We start from the raw sequence: 20525 nt of genomic DNA, 5'->3' as shown, positions 1-20525 counted from the left end.
CCAAGACGACGAGGTCAAAGGTTACACCGGTCAATAGACAAACACTTTGTTTAAAGTCGTATCGACCCTCAGTCCGTAACGTTCTTCAGGAAGTGGCATTAGCTCCAGTAAAAACAGACATTTTGTCACCTAATATGGCTATAAAACAGGTTAGCATCTGGACCGCAGACTGATGGAGGCCAAACTGAAGCATTTTCCTCACTTTCTTCTTCTACTGTTCTCCAGTTTACATGACTAGTTGCTACTTTGATTAACATTTTGTTCTCTTTCTAGGTTCTTCTTGTTAAAGGGGAGGTTTTCCTCTCCACTGTCGCCCCCTGCTGGTCATCAGGAGTAAATGCTGCAAGGCAACGACTCGACACCCTGCTGGGTTTCCTCAGGTAGAAACGTTTTAAACCAGTTAACAGAAATAAAGTGAACTGTTAACCCAGAATGTTTGATCTGTATGTAAACTTCTGACTGGTCTCCATTTTCCTCAGCGAACTAATTACATGAATCCTGACTGACCTGTAAAAAGAGACATTTTGATGTTAAAAGTGGAATATTTTCTGACTTTCTAAAGTCCGAAATCTGAGCTGTGGAAGAACCGGTTCTTTTCCTGGATCAGAACTTCTCCCGGGTCCAGACTCGTTCTGATCCAGGTTTTAGATGAAATGTCGGATTTTATTATCTCAGGAAACTTTTGGGATTTTCTGACAAATTTAAGAGTTTTATCACTTTATGATTTCAGAAATTATTTTAGAGTGTAGAGGAAGCTGGTCTGAACTTTGACCTCATTTGTTCTCATGACATCGGTTCCCAGAGACTCTCGGGTTTTAAAGCCACGGGGTCAGAGGTCAAACAGATCCTTGGCTGTCTGTTGGTTCAGGAAACTCAGGAAGTCCAAAGGGAGGCGCGTACGGCGGCCCGGTTGGGTCATGATGACGACACATGCAGAGGCCGCTGTTCATCCGGCTCTTGATCCGTACGGCGGTTCTGGCCGGCCGGCGCAGGGACTGGGCCGGCTCCTCCGGATCGACGGCGCCGTTCTACCGACCCACAGCGTGACGAACGGACAGAACCATGAGGGAGAAGACACGGACCGGACTGGACCGAGCCAGCATTCAGTCAGCTCTGGGCAGTCAGCCAATCACTGACGGAGTCTCTCAGGGTCCGACACAAGCTGTTCCTTTGACTAGGCCACACAGTTTGACCTGGACTTTCACAGACAGGAAGAGAACCCAAATGGACTGGAAGGCAGAACCAGAACCAAACATCTGAGTGCTGACCCGTTTATGTTCTGCAGTAAAAGCTAAGAGACCGGCTCAATGAACGCTGGTCCGACCCGGATTCAGATTACAGGAATAAAGTTAAAATATTAGAATAATAATAATATTTTATTTACACAAAATGATGAGGAATGATGAGCATCTTGTGGCGTTCTGCTTCGAGATCAGATTTATAAATACGGAAATATTTCATGTTTCATCTGATCAGCAGAACTTTGAAACCCGGATTTCATTCAGCCGCACTGAGCTGCTCACAGCAGCTCTTCAAAATTACTTTCTCTTGACATTTTACAGGTTTTTTCCAATATTCAGACTAATTTTTGTAGTAATAATATTTTTGGCCCAAATGCTGCGTGCCGTTATGAACGGACTCCGGTCCGTTTCCTCCCTGGTTCTGGTTCCAGTTCTCCGAGTTGTTTCCATCAGGAATCATTAGGTTTTTGTTTTTTTTTCTCCGAAGAGTTTTTGCGGCGCTAGCGGCTCGTATTTTTTCGACAGTAGGCAGACAGGAAGGAGGGTGAGGAGAGGGGAGCAAAGGGTCGTCGGGACCGGGAGTCGAACCCGTGACGTCCGCGTCGAGGACTAAGGCCTCCAAACGTGGGGCGTGCTAACCCGCTGCGCCACCACAGCACGCCCCTCCATCAGGAATCATAAACAGAGACGTGTCTGGTTTTTACTCCTCTGGTTCTGCAGAGGAGAGTCGACTGAACGAGGGTCGGTCCGATCCAAACACGCTCTACCGCGGCGCTCATCCTGCCAGGATGAACGTCACAGCTGGGGGTGATCGCAACAACACCGGCCGACAGCCACGGCGCAGCGGCAGAGTCTGGCCAGCAGGGGCAGCGCTTGGTTTCCTACCTTGGTTTTGCTCTTGTGTTGGCGCCGGAAGCGCAGCAGCTCCTTGTGTTGCCTCGACACGAAGTTTACGGCGGCGTATTCCAGCAGCGCAGAGAAGACGAAGAGGAGACACACGGCCATCCAGATGTCAATGGCCTTTACGTAGGACACCTGGAAACACACCAACACACACTGCAGTTAAACACACCAACACACACTGCAGTTAAACACACCAACACACACTGCAGTTAAACACACCAACACACACCAACACACACTTCCCTCTTGTATTAAATTAATTAAATTTTAAAGATGGATGGCCTGTTTACTCTTTAATAAATTAGTTTATTAAAACTAGAGTTTAATAAACCTTAAACTCAAGTTTAAGGTTTATGTTTTCTTTAAACTAAGAAGACTAAGCTTGTTTTTAAAGTCATTATAATTTATATATATAAAAAAACAAAGATGCAGCTTCTTTTTAATAATTATTGTAATTATATCAGTTACATTTTTCTATAATTATTTTTGCAAAAAAGAAAGGCAGCTTCTTTTTCTAAATTACTAAAATTCTATAATTTTTTCTTGTTTGATTATTTTTGTTTTAAAAAAGAGAAAACGCTGCGGCTTCGTTGCTGCAGCGACGGATTCAGTTCATCCTGGACTGAAAAGTGGTTGAGAACATGAGGAACCTCCTAACGGCAGAAACACAGCAGAGAGGAGAAACTTTCACTTCCTGAACGGTTCTGGAGGTCCGGCCCGGTGGACCGTCAGAACCAGAGGAGTCGGAACATTCTGCTCCTTCGGGTTCAGACTCTTGATGACTCCACACTGCCATCTAGTGGCCAGGCAGCGGCTGTATAGGAAGCTAACGGTTCTGGTTCCTTTTGGACCGGCAGCTTGGATTAATAAATCCTGGCTCAGGATTTATTGAGCCAGGATGTTTACATACACCTGGGCTTAAGTAAAAATTATGATAAAAATGAAACGATTCCTGATTCAGCCTGCACCAGTTTATATCGAGGTCTGCAAAACCCAGCTTTTATTTTGATAGTCCATATTCGCTCATTGCCAAGCGAATTTGCTTATAAGCTAAATATTTAGTTAGAAAGCTAAAAATAAATGTAGTTAAGAAGCTAAATATTTAAGTCGGAGCTAAATGTTTAGTTTTCAAAGTAAATAATTAATTTGTTAACTAACTATTTAGCTTACTACTTATCTAACGAATTTAAAAAATCTTCCATTTTGCTTGGAGTCGTTCAACCATTTTGGACTCCAAAATGGAGCCTCTGATGTGGACCCATTGTGTTTGGGTCCAAAACGGAGGACTCCATATTGGACCCAAGCAGCAGAAATGATTAAATTCATGACATTAAAATGTTTCTCTGGATTTTTTCTTCAGTTTTAAATCAGTTAAACAGTTTTAAGTTTGTTTAAATAAAAACTTCATGTTTAGCTCTAGAATTAATTAATATTCTGTGAGTTTAAACGAGGACCCCTGCTGGCCTGGAGGCCCGAAACAGCAGCTCAGTCTGCTTATGCCTGGAGCTGGCTCAGGTCAGTGTTTCGGTTCTGGATCCATGGATGGGGGTCGGTCCAAACATCCAACACATTCAGACATTCAGGTAGAACATCAGAACCTCAGCAGAACCGGTACCGACCTTGGGCAGCGAGGTTCTGGAGCCGGAGCTCTGCGTCGTCATGGTGAGCACGGTGGTGATGCCGAGCGCCACACGGGCCGGCGCGGCGTCCATGTTGATCCAGAAGGAGACCCAGGACAGGATGACAATGAGAAGGGACGGGATGTACATCTGGATCAGGTAGTAACCCATCTGCCGCTCCAGGTGGAACCGGACCTCGATGCAGGTGAACTTACCTGCAATGTAGCAGGCGGTTACCATGGTTACACTTCAGATTAAAGCATTAATATGGGGTTAGAAATGTTTCAGTAAGAGGTTCTGGAGGCAAACAGAACCATACGATCAGGGAGAACTGAACATGAGATAATGGGTCCGGTGCAAATGGTTCTGATGAAGCTGCTTCCATTACTGTGGGGCGCCGTTTCTAAAGTTACACAGTAAAACATTAACTGCAGTTTTTGGTTAATTTAACCTGTTATAAGAAAGAAAACGGGGCTCATTTTTCCAAGTCACATTTTCAACGTTTACTCATTAAAATGTCAGGTTCAAGCTAAATATTTATTTTCCAAGCTAAACATTTAACTTCCAAATTAAATGTTTAGCTGGTATTTAAATATTTAGCTTGCTAATTAAATATTTAGGTCGGTAGCTAAATAGTTAGTTTGCTAACTAAATATTCAGGTATGCCAACTAACTTTAGTTACCTTGCTAATTAAATAATTTGCTAGTTAACATTTCAGGTTGCCAACTTTAGGTAGCTTGCCAGCTAAATATTTAGACTGCTAGCTAAAAATTTAAGTCCCAGCTAAATTTTTAGCTAATATGCAAGTTAGTTTGTTGATAAGCGGATGTGGACTATAACAATAAAAGCTGGATTTTGTGGATCTCTATATAAACTGGCTGAATGTCTTCAGTCAACTTGTCGCTCAGGTAATGTTTTATTTTTATCGTTTCTTTTCGTCTGGATATTTTCAACGTGTTAGCTGAAGAGTTAGCAACTGCAGCAACATCTGCCCCTGCGGTCGAGCCAGAACCGCTCCGGTTCATGTTTGATTCACTGTTAGGGTGGGGTTATCAAAGTTTGGCTTCCTGTTTATTCATTCAGTTCAGTTAAATATTTAGTTTGTGAATGAAATATTTAGTTTGGAATGGTGACATTCATAAATGAATGAATAATATGGCGGAAATATGACTTTAACACTTATTTTTCTCTTATAAGAGGCTAAATAAATCAAATTATTGCTGTTAATGTTTTACTGTGTAACTTTACAAACAGTTCCCCACCGGTCCGATGAGATTCTGAGAATCTGTTAACTTTGTGAGCGTGTAGCTGCGGGTCTGGAACAAACGGGATGAAACCGTTTGTGACGGAACCAGAACCGCCTGCTGCTTTCTGCCTGAACTGAGCTGATGGTTCCGCTGGACCTCCTCCCATGGCCGACTTGCTAACCGCAGAACCAAACCACCGCTGACACCGTGTGGGGCCGGAGGTCACAGACACCTCGTCCACACCGGCCCAATCCCTGGGTTCTGATCGGATCTGATAAAATCATCATCCTGGGCGTCAGGAAGCCACTTCTCCTCACAGCCAGCGGCACCAACAGAACGGATAGAACCTGGCAGCTGGCTGGTTCTGACACCGGTGGCCCGGCGGTGTGTGTGTGGGGCCTTGCATTTGATACACTGTAAGGACCATCTTACTAACACATGCCATGCTGTCTGTGGGTTGTCCAAAATGTGGCCTGAGGGCCATTTGCAGTCCTTGGAACGATTTTGCATGGCCCACATCACAATTTAAAAACTGCTTAAATTGGGATTGCCAGGTGGTTAAATGCAGATAAACTTTTAAAAACGATGCTGAAGGAGACATTTTCACTGATGCCAGACCTTTTGCAATGACAATTTAACATCTTACAAGGGAAAATATGTTTAACAACACAAAGTATTCATCCGGGTTTCTGCTTTGAATTTTACTTACTTTAATAGTAAAAGAGATTAGAAAACATCCAGTGACTTTTACTCAAATTCAGACCTAATTATAGCCATTTTATTCGCTTGGTAAAGTCAAGCAAGAGTGAGGCATATGCTGTTCATGTTGCTAAAAATACACAATAAAAATGATCAGCCTGAAAAAATTAGGATATGGTTTGTAATTATTGATTATTGTTTTTAATCTGGCAGACCTGTGAGATGCTTTTTATGTTTTTAATCTACAATGATTTACAGAACTTTTGTCTACAGAAAATTCATTAAAACGTTTAACTTGGCAAAAAGTTGGGACACCACTGGGTTATGAGTAATGTGTAAATTACATTTAGGTTAAGTTTAGGTTGTAGGAATAAATGGAAGTCAACTGAAATGGAGGTCCCCACAAGTGATGATGAAACCAATGCTCCAAAGTCTTACTGTAAACCAGTGTGTGTGTGTGTGTGTGTGTGTGTGTGTGTGTGTGTACCGGTGTTGTAGTGCTTGGTGCAGTATCTCAGGTCCGACTCGTCCTTCAGGATGAACTGCGGCAGCGTAAGGCCCTCTGCCACCTGGACCGGCCCGTTTTCCTGCCACTCGAAGATCAGGTCGTTCATGGTGTAGCCGACTGGAAAAGGTAAAAGAAGCGGGTCAAATCCGGACCAGAAAGCTGCGGGTCAGAACCACCTCTTCAAGTGTCCAAATGGACTTTTGTTCCTGCTTTTTTCTGTTGGGTTCTGCAATCTCTAAAGTGAGACCTTCTGAAAGCAAAAACTATGCCAACGGATTTTTAAAAACTCAACAAAAGTGGGCGGAGTCAAGAGACGAGGGGCGTGGCTAAATGTGGAGATGAGGTTTAGAAGGGCTGTGGGAAAGGCATATTGCCAACTTAGCAACGGTGTTGCTAATTTAGCAACTCTTTGTTCAAAAGACCAACAAATCTAGCAACTTATTTAAAAAGCGCTGTTACCAATCCTAGCCATGTTGGCTAGTCCAGCTTCGGACTCGCCACCAGGGGGCGTGTCTGAGTGAGATGGTATTATACTGGAACATAGTGCTGAGTGCTGTAGACCAGTGGCCCCCAACCTTTTTAGTGCAGTGGACCGGTCCAGACTTTGCATATTCGCTGCAGACCGGGGGGGTGCCTGCGTGAGACGACCGACACCGATCCTGTTGCTGCTGTTGATGCTGTTGCTGCTGTTGCTGCTGTTGCTCCTGTTGCTGCTGTTGATGCTGTTGCTGCTGTTGCTGCTGTTGCTCCTGTTGCTGCTGTTGATGCTGTTGCTGCTGTTGATGCTGTTGCTGCTGTTTCTAACTCATTCTGCTGCTTGTTGGCTCAATGTTGGCGCACAAGAAGCAACCGACACAATCCGGTTAAAGGATTTTCAAACTAAAAGATCCTCCAGACTCAACACATAAAACGGAAGTATTATGTGCCATGATGTAGACGTCTACCAAACTAGATGTTGGAACAGTAGGAAAATTGAACGGCAGTACCCACATTCAGCCCACAGAGGGCAGCACTGAGAAAAAAATGTCACACTTTTGCACAGAAACACAAAGACAAAACCTTTAAGGACCAACTTGGACATTTTATCTGCAGGAAACCAGTTGGTTGGTGGTTTAGTCCCACTTTAAAACCTCCAGGATGATTCCGTCCTCCAGGTTTGTAGTTTTTTCTTTCTCATGAAGAAGTGAGAACGAAGCTCAACCTGAAATGAAACTTCCAGTTGCTCTGGTTCTGTTGGACCTGCTGTGGTTCTGTTGACCGGACCCAGAGTTCTGTTGGACCTGCTGCGCGGGCTTCCAGCAGCCGGCTGGTTCCGCTCCAGAGCCACGCATTAAGGATGCACTCGGTTCTGGTTCTGAAGGTTGATCCAAAAGCGAACAGCAGGAAGCGCCTGCAGCTCCTTAAAGCGGCGGCGTCCTTCACTTCACATGAGCTTAAAACCCAAACGCCTGCGGAGGAAACCGGGTCAGAACAAGTTCTGCAGGTTCTACCAACCGTGTTAACACTTTAAAAATAAACCTGATTCTAATTGGAATAAAGTGTGATGTCATCATCATCATCATCATCATCATCATCAGCGCCTGATGAAAAGCGCTAGGACCTGCTGGTTCTGATTCTGGTTCGACCCAGCATAGTGACGTGTTTCCAGACTGAACTACAGCAGACAGTTCAGCCTGACTGGGATTAAAACGGATTATTTTAATAAAAATAAACCTTTCTAAATAAGAGCACAAGTTAATGAGGCATCCAGCATCAGACGCGGATCCGACACGGCCCGGTTCTGCTTCCACAACGGTTCCAGACGTTCCTCTGACCCTGTTGGACTGCTTGAAAAATCTCTATAAAGTTAATTCTTCAGTGGTTTTGTTCTTTTCGCTCCATGTGTAACATAAAGAAACCCAAATAACATCAGAATTTTACAGGAAGAAAATAAGAAAATTATATTTCTGTCACATCATAACTGGATGGAAAAGTGAAGAATTTCCCAACCCATGCAAACCAATTCATTTCCAGCTTTTTTCATGTTTTTTCCAAACTCTTCCAAGTTTTTTTCAGAAATTTCCAGGTTTCATAATTTTTTCCCAGACTCTTCCAGGTTTTTCCAGACTCTTCCAGGTTTTTCCAGGCCAGTTCCAGCCGCCACTCAGACTCGCCTCAGCAACGTCTGCAGCATTTCCACGTTCAGAAGCAGAACGTAATGTAGCGAATGACCACAGAGGCGGTTTAAAGGGACTCACAGCTCTCCAGCTGCATGATGCAGGTCTGGACGTCCATGGGGAAGTTCTTCAGGTCCATGGGACACGACAGCGTCAGCGTCAGTCTGCAGGACAAGAAGGAGAAAACAGAAAGAGAAAATCTGATTACATCTTTCTCTCCGTTCTGAGTCAAACCAACCAAACCCTTTGAGCAACCTGTTCCCCTCCTGGCCTGTGGGGGCGCTGCACCAAGAACCTCTGAAGACACTGAGACCAACTTCCTTCTTCACCAGATGGAAACAAGATGGAGGTGTCAGATTTTAGAGCTGGAGGATTTCTGTTTAGTCTTTGGCTAAAGACCAGGAGCCATTTCTGCTGCTAACGCTAGGCTAACACTTTAGCTTTGGTTGTATTTACCCAGAATGCCCTGCTCTGCAGTCCACTTCCTGCTTTTGGAGCGGTCTCTGGTCCGCTTGGTGTTTACATTCAAACCGAACCCAGCCCGAGGTCAAAGGTTGATTAGCATTCACACTTCACCAGCCGGACCAAACTTTGACTAGACAGACGGACTGGAGTTGGATTAAAGTGGGCTGAACAGAACCAGTGGCGCAGCATAAAGTAAAAAAAGAAAAAGTTATTTTCTGCCTTGAAGAAAATGTTTTGCTCTTGAGAGGATAAGAAAAAAACACAATGTGTAAAATTTGTAAGGAATATAATTTATTTTATTACATATGTTTAATAAAATTCAATAAAATGAAATAGATCTTATTGTCAGAAGTACAATAAAATATGTTTTTATTGTAGGTAGAAAAACAAAAGAGCTTCTGACTCCTAGACAGAAACTGGGAGTCCTTTATAGCAGTTAGTATTTAAAGTTTAATGTCATGTATGTGCCGTGTCCCTGCTGCCCAGGGCGCCTAACGTGTCACATGTTATCCCGGCCCGTTCGGGTCGCTGTGCTCTGTTTGGGTAATCATGCATGTTGATGCGGCGCTGCAGCTAAAGATTATTCCCCACAGATTCATCGTCACAGCAGAACACAGCCATGTAGAGCCACCTGGTCGCCATGGAAACGCTCACTTCCTGCAGGAGTAAGGAACGCTGCGCCAGGGGCGGCCCAAACCTTTCTGGGGTCCGAAGCAGATTTTCATTTGGGGCCCCAACCTGTTAGCACCAGACGCTTCATAATTCCTGCGCTGCTGTTAGCATTAGCATCATTTATGATTAGCTTACATCATCCCAGTGTTATTATAGCCGCTACATTTAACTTTATACAAGAAACAAACTAAAGAAAATTATTTGGATTTTGAAATGCAGATTGATATTTAAACGAGTCGTATTATTTTAACTATTTGAAAGTAACATCAGCTGATAAACAATAAATTTACAGTAAACAATATAAAAAGTATTTTATATACTTTTTGGAAAGTGTTTTTCCATGGTAATAGTATTTACTTTGCCTTTTTCAGGGTTATTTTAACTACATGTATATATTTGTCTTGCTAGCTTGGTGCTTTGGGGGCCCCCTGGTGGTGTGGAGGCGTTTGACCTGCAGTGCCTTGTGCCGGCCCTGCTCTAATCTAATCTAATCTAATCTAATCTAATCTAATCTAATCTAATCTAATCTAATCTACTGTAATCTACTGTAATCTGAGTGATTTGGACCCACCGTATGGAGTAGAGCACGTTGCCGTTCTTGAAGATGCGCAGCAGCTTGTTGTCGGTGGTGACCTCGTGGAAGTGCGCTCCCTTCTCGTTGGCGAAGAACAGGTCCGGTTTCCAGATGGAGTCCAGCATGGACGGGTCCAGGTCCAGAGAGTCGTCAGGATACTCGGCGTAAGCCAGCCGCGGGTCGTTCCACTGCTGCCGCAGGAAGATGTTCACCCGGTAGTCCTGGAGGGAGACAACCGGGTCAACAGAACCAGAACCAACAGAACCATCAAATGTGGGTCAACAGGGCAGAACAGAGCCAACAGAACCATCAGAACCTCCGCTCTGACGTCAGAGCCTTGCAGCAGACACGGCGAGTCGATCCCAGATTTTCTCCATCAGCTGTAATTCGAACTCTGATGACAAGAAACGGAAACTATTCTGATCCAAACTGACTTTTCATTTGTTAAACTAATTCTGATCTATTCTGGTTTTATTCTGTTTGATGTTTTCTCAAGCCGATCTGATGTTTAATTTCAAAATAAAAGCCTATTAAAATAAGACGGTTTTATCCCCTCCCCCAAGTTTCCATGCTTTTATTTTGAAATTAAACATCAGATCACGTTGATATTTGCTGGTTGTGTTCTAGAGGTGATACTCTGCCACCCAGAAGTGAGAGAAGTCGCTGGAAACAGAGTTTTTCAGCTTTGTTTAATGGTCCCAATTATTTCCGGTACATTATTTGTTTTGCAGCTGCAGAAATACAAAGTGGAAACATGAAGAGATCTGCATGCAGTGGATCAAACATGAGCCGGATGGGCGCTTTTATTGTGAAAGCAGCACGTAAGAGGCGACTAGCTTTACCGCGGTGGTTTACTCGTTCCTGAGTGTAAAATGTTCCTTCAGGTTCCGGCTCGGTTCTGGTCCATTTGGGTTAAACCTGCTGGTTCTGACTCACACATGAATGTTTCTGGTGTCGTTTGAGGGAGCGTGAAGGTTGAACCGGGCCTAACATAAGACTAACCTGCTGATCTGACAGAAAAGTTTTTATAAAACAAAAACAAAACTCTGAAATATGAAGTGAAATCCAGGATTTCTGGATGTTCAAATGACAGAAATGAATCCGGAGAGTCCAGGAGGAACATAGGCTGTTTTAGCTAACATTTATCTGCCTGCAGCCAGGCGGCGAGGCCAGCGCGGCGAGGTCAACCCACAGGAAGCCAGAGAGACGGACCGACACGGCGACACCAGCTGCCATGAAAAATTCAGGCCCTCCGATAAATAATAAAAGTCAACTGAAAGCAATCTTTTCCTTCTGAAACGTCTGACAGGTTGTTAGCCAGCAGCGCGCGCGCACACACACACCCACACACACGCCCACACACACACACACACACACACACACACACACCCACACACACGCCCACACACACACACACACACACACACGCCCACACACACACACACACACACACACACACGCCCACACACACGCCCACACACACACACACACACGCCCACACACACGCCCACACACACGCCCACACACACACACCCACACCCACACACACCCACACAGTCTGTGGTCAGAAGTCCCAGCAGAGCAGAAAGCACTTAGCAGTTGACATGCAATCATCCTTTCTTCCATTCGTCAAATATATGCAGCTAAATATTTAGTTGTTTGGAAGCTACATATTATATTTAGCTTCAAATTTAATGTTTTTTTTAGCTAGCTATATATTTAGTTAGCAAGTTAAACATTTACCTAGCTAACTAAATATTTAACCTGTTAGTGAAATATTTAGATTAAAGCTAGAGATTTAGCTTGATAAAACATTTCTATTGCTAACTAAATATTTAGTGTGTGAAAATATTTAGATAACAAGCTAAATATTTTGCTAACAATAAATGTTTATTGTTTTAAATATTTATACATTTTTATTGAGCTAAATAACAATTATTTATCTTATAAGCTAAATATTTAGCTCATATTTAGTTAAGCTAGATATTTAGCATAAGCAAACATTTCATTTACAAGCTAATAAGCAAAAAATAAATAAGCTTAATCAAAAGCTAAATATTTTATTTAGCTTCAAAACTGATATTCTATTAGCCAGTTTAATATTTAATTAGCAAGTTAACTATTTAGCTACCTCACTGTGTATTGAGATTAAAGCTAAATATTTAACTTGCTAACTAAATATTTAGCTAACAAGCTAATAAGTAAAAAGGTAAATAATATTGCTATGAAGCTAAATGTTATATTTAGCTTCAAACTGACATTATAAATAAATGACTAACAAGGTGAAAACATGACTGTCAGTGAAGTTGTTCCCTCATTTCTCTTCATAACCAGACGTCCTTTATGGCACGTGTTGATATTTCCAGTGGGATTTATAGTGCAGCTTCAGATTTTAGTTGGTGTGAATTTATTATTGATAATCATAATCTCTGGTCTAATTCAGAGCATCTTAATGAGCCTCAGTCATCGTTGTGCCACATGGTTCACATCCAGCCGTTTGTTTCGTTTAACCGTCTGAGTCCAGCAGGAGGTGGACCATCAAACTGGCCGTCCGGCTCCTAAAGGAGAACATCTCTTAAAGTTATTAATCTTGGTTCTGGGACGGTGAGGATGTGAGTAACAGGAACGCAGCAGCAGCTTTGACTTCATGTCACTTCAGCGTATTTGCTGTCAGAGTCGCTCAGCGTCTCTGCAGCACATCTGCTATTCCTGTCCGCCCGTCTGTCTCCTCACATCTCCGTCTCCGTCCGCCGGCCTCCATCTTTACCTCGTCTGGCTCCGCACTCATCATTCTGCTGTTTCTAATTAAACTGAAACACCAGAACCGACCAACACGGTCACCGAGCTGCAGGTTTACTACAGGACTCAGACGAATCTGTCGAAAACCTCCCGACGGCAGTGAACGCATCACTGTTCTCTTTGGAGGATCAAAGGTCAGACACAGGAAGAGGCTGTGGTCAGTTTTCAAAATAAAAGACTCCTGGTACCAGGCTGGTTCAGTGAGGTTCTGTTTGGCTGCTGGAGCTGAACGGATCGGGTTCGGTTAGTGGCTCAGATTAGGGTCAAGTTCCTGACGGAGACTGAGTGGATATAGAGAAGATGACTGAGCCCAGTGACCTGGACCGCCGGCGGTACCACGCCGGGTCTGCGGTCCGCCTGGTACCACCAAGTCGCTCTGACCGGCAGAGCTTCAGCCACCGTTGTTACTCGCAGGGCCTCAGTCCCATCTGTTCATTAAAGACCAGAGGCGTTCGTTCAGATCATGTGACTTGGAATCAAGTCACGTAAATCTTAAATTTCACGTTTTGCCTCGGCGTTCCGGATGAAGAGCCTGGATGCTAACACGTCCTGGGGTCGGTTTCCTGGTTTCCTAAAGTTAAGCAGTTTGACTGAACTCTGGTTTACCGTTTCATCGCTGATGTTACCAACCATCAGATCGTTTTTCTTAAAAAAATTTGCTTCCAGATGTTTCCTCTTTTCCTTCTTTGCGTCTGTCTGGGTTTTTCTACTTTCCATCTTTTAAACTCCACAGACCGAGAACGATGGTGTTTTATGTCAAAGAGCGTCTGTAAGAAACGTAAAGCTGCCAGTGGAGGCGAGTTGTGACTTTATGCTGCTCTGGTATGAAACATAATCTGTCTTTATGTTTATGTAGCCAACAGACTGAGTCGATGCAGTTTGGACCAGCGGGACGAAGTACACAATCAACCCAGTGATTAAATCATCATCATCAACCTTGAATGTGAGATTCCTCCAGAACCTTCAGGTTAGCCGATCAGACCTGCATCCAGAAGGTAAGGAGAAGGAAATGGATTCTGGTTTCTGTTTCCGTGCAGTGAAGTTACTGAAACTGAAGCGTAAACGTCAGAAACTTTGGCTCCCAGCTGTGAGGTCTAACAGCTCTGAGCCTCGGCGCTCTGAAAGCTGCCGGTCATAAATAAACAATGAATCACATTAATTAGCAGAACGCTGCGACGCGACGCGACCCGCCGTCTGTCTGGGAACCGAGCGGAAACACGCCGCACATTAAAAAACTCAGATTTATTCATGTCGTTCTGTCAACAAGCTGCTAAGTGCAAAAAGCTTTTCGGGGCCCGAATGGGAAAACGTCCCGGCGCCTCGGCTTCCTGTCACTCACCATGGTGGTCTCAGCGATGGAGCCGAAGCTGTTGATGAAGATGTTGCAGGAGACGTTGACCGGAGGACCTGAGGAGGAAACCGGCATTACAGCAGCAGATCTGGAGCTTTGCTCATCCAACATGCATCCAACTGTGACACTGAACCGTTTCCAGGAGGGAAACTTGGAGCTTCAGGAAACGATTCCAGAAATCTTAAAGAAAAAGATTTTATAGTTAATGTTCACATGGAGGACATCAGCCGATGCTGGGCTTTTCTTCTGTTTAACTTTTTGGTTAATTAAAAAGTTTTGATCAAAGTCAAAAAATGTTAACAGAAATCTTTCCCAAATAGAAAAAAAAACTCTGATTCTAAATGACCAAAAAGAAGAAAAGTTTGGTCTGATTTAACTTCAGACAATGAAAAAACATGTTTGTATTTTTATTTGGCATATAATATTGGTAAATAACAGCAAACTTATAAATAAATTATAGTATTAATGTATTGATCGCTTAGGCCAACCTGGAAATTATTAAATTTTATTTTGTTTTATTTAAGTGGGTGACATGATTTCATAAGTCTTTTAAAGAAATAAATATAGAAACAAGAGTGCAGGAACGCTGCTGATTGGCTGAATCTGGAAAAGTTTAAAGCAGCGATGAGAACAGAACCGGTTTAAATACCTTTAAAGTTCGGTCGGATCCGAGCGTCGTATCCCGACGTTCTGCCCATCAGTTTGTCCAGGAAGTCGGAGGGAGACATGGGAGCCTGGCGCGTCCTGGCGGCACCGTCCAGCTCCTTACAGCGGCTCACGCTGCAGACACAGAGGAAGAACCGCGTTCACAGCAGCACAGCGCCCCCTGGCTGCAGCGGTGTGGTTTACACCGGCTTTTGCAGGGGAAGTTCATTCAGAACAACTTCGGTTTGGAAAATCAGAGGAATCCAGAGCTAACCGCTAGGAGCAGAGCTAATGGTTAGGAGCTGAGCTAACGGCTAGGAGCAGAGCTAATGGTTAGGAGCTGAGCTAACCGCTAGGAGCAGAGCTAATGGTTAGGAGCTGAGCTAACCGCTAGGAGCAGAGCTAATGGTTAGGAGCTGAGCTAACCGCTAGGAGCAGAGCTAATGGTTAGGAGCTGAGCTAACCGCTAGGAGCAGAGCTAATGGTTAGGAGCTGAGCTAACGGCTAGGAGCAGAGCTAATGGTTAGGAGCTGAGCTAACCGCTAGGAGCAGAGCTAATGGTTAGGAGCTGAGCTAACGGCTAGGAGCAGAGCTAATGGTTAGGAGCTGAGCTAACGGCTAGGAGCAGAGCTAATGGTTAGGAGCTGAGCTAATGGCTGCGAATGAAGCCAGTGGCTATGAGCAGCAGCCAATCAGGAGGGAGTTATGAGTCAGCTCTAAACTTCCAGTTCACTCATCATCATCATCATCATCATCATCATCATCATCATCATCATCATCATCATCATCATCACCTCCTGGGATCTGAACTCCTCCTTCTCTCTTAATAATCAGAGCTCTGATTGGTCCAGCTGTCCCAGCAGAACCCTCAGGTACCAGGCTGCCGGTCCAGCTGGTTCTGGAGGCTCCAACAGGAAACAGATCTTCCAGTTTTCAGCGCCACAAAAACAGAGATTTAGATTTTAAAAATCACAAAAATAATTTTGATCCCCACAGGTTACCACGGTGACATCACAGTGGGTGTCGACCAATCAGAACCATTGATGTCGAGTTCATGATCAGGTCACCTCGGGTTCATCCCAGACCACCGACTGCTGCTGACATTCAACACACACACAGTGTGTGTGTGTGTGTCTCCTGGGTGACGGTCGATCTCTAAATGCCACCGTAAAGCTTGATGATCCTGAAACTACATCGCTCCTTTTGTCATCCGGGACGAGCAGAACCAGAACCTGCAGATGAACCTGCCAGCTCAGCGACAGCGGCGCTGCTTCATCCTCACTCTTCATCCTCACTCTTCATCCTCACTCTTCCCCTCATAATCTGCTCAATAACGCTTTAATCTGAGCCTCTGCTGTTGGAACTACGGCAGCCTGGAGGGACAAACACAAGAAAAAACCTCTTAGCTTTTATACCCAATAAGAACCTGTTTCACTGTTTCCTAAATTCCACTTTTTCCATTTTAACCATATTTATCACAATAATAACTTACTGATTATGGTGAACAAAAAGAATGAATAAATCAGAGGTAAACATTTATTGTGTTTCATAACTACAACAATCTGCTGTGGAACATTAATGGTTTCACAAGATGTTAAAAAGTGTTTCCCTGTTTCCTTCACCAAAAATTATCTGCCATATTTTTCGGACTATAAGCCGCTACTTTTTTCCACGCTTTGAACCAGGCGGTTTGTAGCCGGTGCAGCTTTTTTGTGGATTTTTCTTCAACCACCAGGGGGCTCTTCAGCAGGAAGTGAATCATTGGAAGTCAAAATTGGAAATCAAAGAAGAAAGTGCTGATTTTCATTTAGAACACGTGTCAAACTCCAGTCCTGGAGGGCCACAGTCCTGCAGTTTTCAGATGAGCCACAGGTACAAAACACAGGAATGAAACGGCTTCATTACCTCCTCCTGGTGTGGATCGGTTCTCCAGAACCTTAATGACCTGATTATTCTGTTCAGGTGCTGCAGAGGCTCATCTAAAGGTTGCAGGACTGCGGGCCTCCAGGACTGGAGTTTGAGAGCCCTGGTTTAGAACAAGCACATGCTAGCAGCAGGCATGATGGAGAAATGTATTCAAACTCATTCCCGCTCAACATGGAAACAACATGAAGAAGTTGATATGATGCAGCTTTTAAGTGGAGGAATATGGACCTGGCAGGACAGGAGGGAAATGGAGCCGCTGCAGTAAGTTCGGCGTGAACGGACCCGCGGTTCGGCGTGGGAGACCGAGGGCTGCGGCGCAGTGAGGCGGAAATTACGGTCAGCTCGTTTTATTTTTCCTACAGGAATATCTGATTCAGGACGCAGAACCTTCACCTCTCGCTTCCATTGATTCATTTAAATGTTTATGAGTTAGCAGATGTGACTAGCTGAAGCTAGCTAGCTTCAAGCTAACTGCGCCTAGCTAGTTTCTTCTCTATGTTGTTGCATTCTTGTGTTTCTAGTTAACGGTTTGCTGACAGAAAGGGCAGAAAGGTTTTGTCCCCCTTGGTTCTGAACCCTGCGCTAAGCTTCGAGTTATTATCTTTTTTATTGGGAAGACGTCTGTTTTTCAGAAAGCTCAACAGAAACTAAGCAGATATTTCAGTGAAATTCTGCGTTTTGACTCCATTTTGTTTATTAAATTCAGTGAATCATACGGTTCTATGAAAGTTTATTCTTTCACTGCTCTGGAGCTTCCCGCTCTGACACAACGCCACGATGGAAAGACCTCAGAGCAGCGACTGTAGCTCCTCATCAACCTGGAGGGGTCAAAGGTCACCTGGAGTCCATCAGAGGAAGATGATTCCCAAGAGGACAAACAGAAATGGAGTACCTTCAGATCTTCGGCGGTTTTCCAGGCTGGATTTCCCATCAGGATGCCATGCTTCTCTCAATGAAAATTTTCTCATCACAAACTGGACCAGACAGAACCAGAACCAGGAGTAGAAACATGGATTTCCTTCTGGTTGTTCTGTCTGCAGGAATCCGTCTCTCTTCATCGTGTAACTAACATCCTGTCTCACATGATGGGTCGACAACAGACGGCCCGGTTCTGCAGAACCGCCGCCTCCTCAGTGAATGGGTCTGAAGTCTGATGACTCAGAGTTCATATCAGGGTCAGAGGTCACATGACAAGAGCCAGGCCCAGAACCGGACATCGAACCGACGCCGGGGAACTTTCTACATGAAGCTGGAAAAGATTTTTTTATTATGAATTAAGTTAAAGTAAATAAACCTCCAGAGGAGGAAGGACGCTCTTCCTCCTCTTCATCACCTCCAGATGTTTGACGAAGAGCGTCGCGTTAAACAAGCAGATTAATCTCGTTATTTAATTTGTCCGTTTCAGCGCCGTTTATCCTCCGTCTCTGAACGCTTCACAAAACATCCAGCTGAGATGTCAGATTACTGCATGCTAAGCTGCTTAGCTCGCCCTCCTCCTCTTCCTCCTCTTCCTCCCTTCCTGACCTTTCAGTGGGGCTCCTTGGTGGTTGAACAGCAGAAGCTGCATGAAGTCCTCATGTTTAATGGACGAGCTTCTCAGACACAAAGAAACCAGCTGAACTGATTCAGCAGCAACACATTAAAACACAAATGTTTGATGTGGATTTTCTGAAAAATAAAGTTTCATTCATGCTGAGGGTTTAAAGGTCAACGCTGGACAATCATGAAGCCGATTCTACAGATTAACTGAAGTTCTGGTTCTCTGGAGAAAAGAAACCACCAGCATCCATCCATCCTTCTGCTAGTGTGCTAATATCAGAGCTAATTTTAAGCTTAGCACACATGCTAACTTTGCTAACATTTAGCACAACTAGCCCTAACCCAAAGTCAATTTTTCCAGATAAACTCTAATACTCTGATTTACTTGGCTGTTTTATAAACTTTCAGTTGAGTAATAAAAGAGCAATAAAAACCAGGACAAATCGCCTAAAAAACAGTTTTTACCCGATGGCAATCATGGCACTAAATTCAAAGGCATAAGAACTTCTGCTCTTGACACCACTTTGTTAAAAATGTCAATTCTGTTGCGACACCTCCAGGCGCTGCAACCATCTTCTGATGTCTATTTATTCTCATTTTGTACTATTTATTTCTTTATCTTGGTATATTATGTATAAACACATAACCTGCATCTTAACTCGAGTCGAGCAAATCTCAATCTGTAATCTGTTGATGACAATGACAAATAAATCTTATCTTAAAGTTGAAGCTTTGGTTATCGACCAAATACTGATGCTCTTATTTTGAAGTTGGTTAAGAAAGCAGTTCTGTTAATGCCGTTTGAGCAACCTGTTCCCCTCCTGGCCTGTGGGGGCGCTGCACCAAGAACCACTGAAGGAAACGACACAAAAACCTCTGAAGACACTGAGAGCAACTTCCTTCTTCACCAGATGGAAACAAGATGGAGGATTTTAGTGTTGGAGGATTTCTCTTTAGTCTTTGGCTGAAGACCAGGAGCCATTTCTGCTGCTGGCACTAGGCTAACATGTTAGCTTTGGTTGTATTTACCCAGAATGCCCTGGGTAAATACCCAGGGTAAATGAAAAAGCAGTTCATGTCCTGCTTTTTTAGCGGTCTCCGGTCCGCTTGGCGTTCACATTCAAACCGAACCTAGACCGAGGTTTGGAGAACCAGAGTTAGCTTAGCATTCACACCTCACCAACCGGACTGGACTTTGACTAGGCAGACGGACTGGAGTCGGATTAAAGCGGACTGGGTTGGTGGGAAGGATGCAGCGTGTTTTCAAAACTGCGCTTGAGTAACGAGAACATCAAAAAGTTTCCCACCCTGCTGCAATCTGACTGCAGTCAGGGTGGGAAACAACATGGCCGCCAGCCGTACTGGAGCCTGAAGGAGCGGAGACTGGTGGGACGTCCTCAGATTGGACAGCTGGACTGGGAACCAGTACTGCCAACACTGATCCATCCGACCAATCAGTTGAGGGAGATGACGGTTTCTGAAAACTGGAAACCCTGAGAACCAGAACCGTCATCACCTCAGGACCCAGTATGACTTTCCGCCCGGTAACTAATGATGCTTCCTGGCAATTCATGGAAAATCTGGTCTGGCATCCGGACCGGAACCAAATCCCAGACATCTGTCACAAGTATTCCCTTCTGCCTCTGCGATTATGCGACGAAACGATCTGATGAGGCCGACAGGAAAAACGAAGAGAAGAGGCTTCTGCATCTGGAGACCCTCGCCCCTCCCCTACCCGCTGCTGTTACATAACGCCCCCATCAGCACGTTTTTCCCAGGCTTTGACTGTTCCCGGGTTTTGACTGTTCCCGGGTTTTGACTGCTCGTTCCCCTCATGGATCTGCTGCTAGTTTTTGTCGTTCTGAAAACTTTCACCGGGTCGTTCCGGGTTCTGCTCGGCGTTTTGCTCCAGTTTTCACCGAACAGAAAGAAAATCCACTCTGATGTTTCTGCAGCTGATTTCAGATCGTTTCTGTGAACCGGAGCGATTCTTCTGTGAACACTTTAATAACCGTCATGTTTCATAGCTTCATGCTCCAGGAACTCTGCGTGATTCTTCAGCCGGCGGCGGCGGAGCGTCATCCAAACACCAAAAACCCATTTGGCTCCATCCGGTCGCTAAACCTCTCCTCCTGGAAACACGGAGCAACATCTGTTCTGCTCCCTGGATTTCCTTCCAT

General features: G+C 44.4%; 1 protein-coding gene across 7 annotated transcripts in view; it reads right to left on the bottom strand.

Annotated features, from left to right (window-relative positions):
* glra3 (glycine receptor alpha 3) overlaps nucleotides 1–20525 on the bottom strand; it is a 32147-nt gene that overhangs the window by 1246 nt on the left and 10376 nt on the right. For 2 of the 7 annotated variants that reach the window (XM_023334040.1, XM_023334044.1), the window contains 8 exons: nucleotides 15675–16253; nucleotides 14885–15015; nucleotides 14224–14291; nucleotides 10083–10306; nucleotides 8456–8538; nucleotides 6198–6335; nucleotides 3764–3978; nucleotides 2127–2276 (listed from right to left, as the gene is read on the bottom strand). In XM_023334040.1, the coding sequence (XP_023189808.1) occupies nucleotides 2127–2276; nucleotides 3764–3978; nucleotides 6198–6335; nucleotides 8456–8538; nucleotides 10083–10306; nucleotides 14224–14291; nucleotides 14885–14963 (957 nt within the window). In that variant the 5' untranslated portion in view covers nucleotides 14964–15015; nucleotides 15675–16253. Of the gene's footprint in view, nucleotides 1–2126; nucleotides 2277–3763; nucleotides 3979–6197; nucleotides 6336–8455; nucleotides 8539–10082; nucleotides 10307–14223; nucleotides 14292–14884; nucleotides 15016–15674; nucleotides 16661–20525 lie in introns of those variants that run through there. The other 5 variants (XM_023334041.1, XM_023334038.1, XM_023334039.1 and 2 more) reach the window with 4 other exon arrangements.

The sequence above is a fragment of the Xiphophorus maculatus genome, chromosome 5 (assembly GCF_002775205.1).
Source record: "Xiphophorus maculatus strain JP 163 A chromosome 5, X_maculatus-5.0-male, whole genome shotgun sequence".
Lineage (NCBI taxonomy): Eukaryota > Metazoa > Chordata > Actinopteri > Cyprinodontiformes > Poeciliidae > Xiphophorus > Xiphophorus maculatus.
The sequence above is the reverse complement of the archived record's forward strand: the minus strand, read 5'-3'. Positions and strand labels throughout refer to the sequence as shown.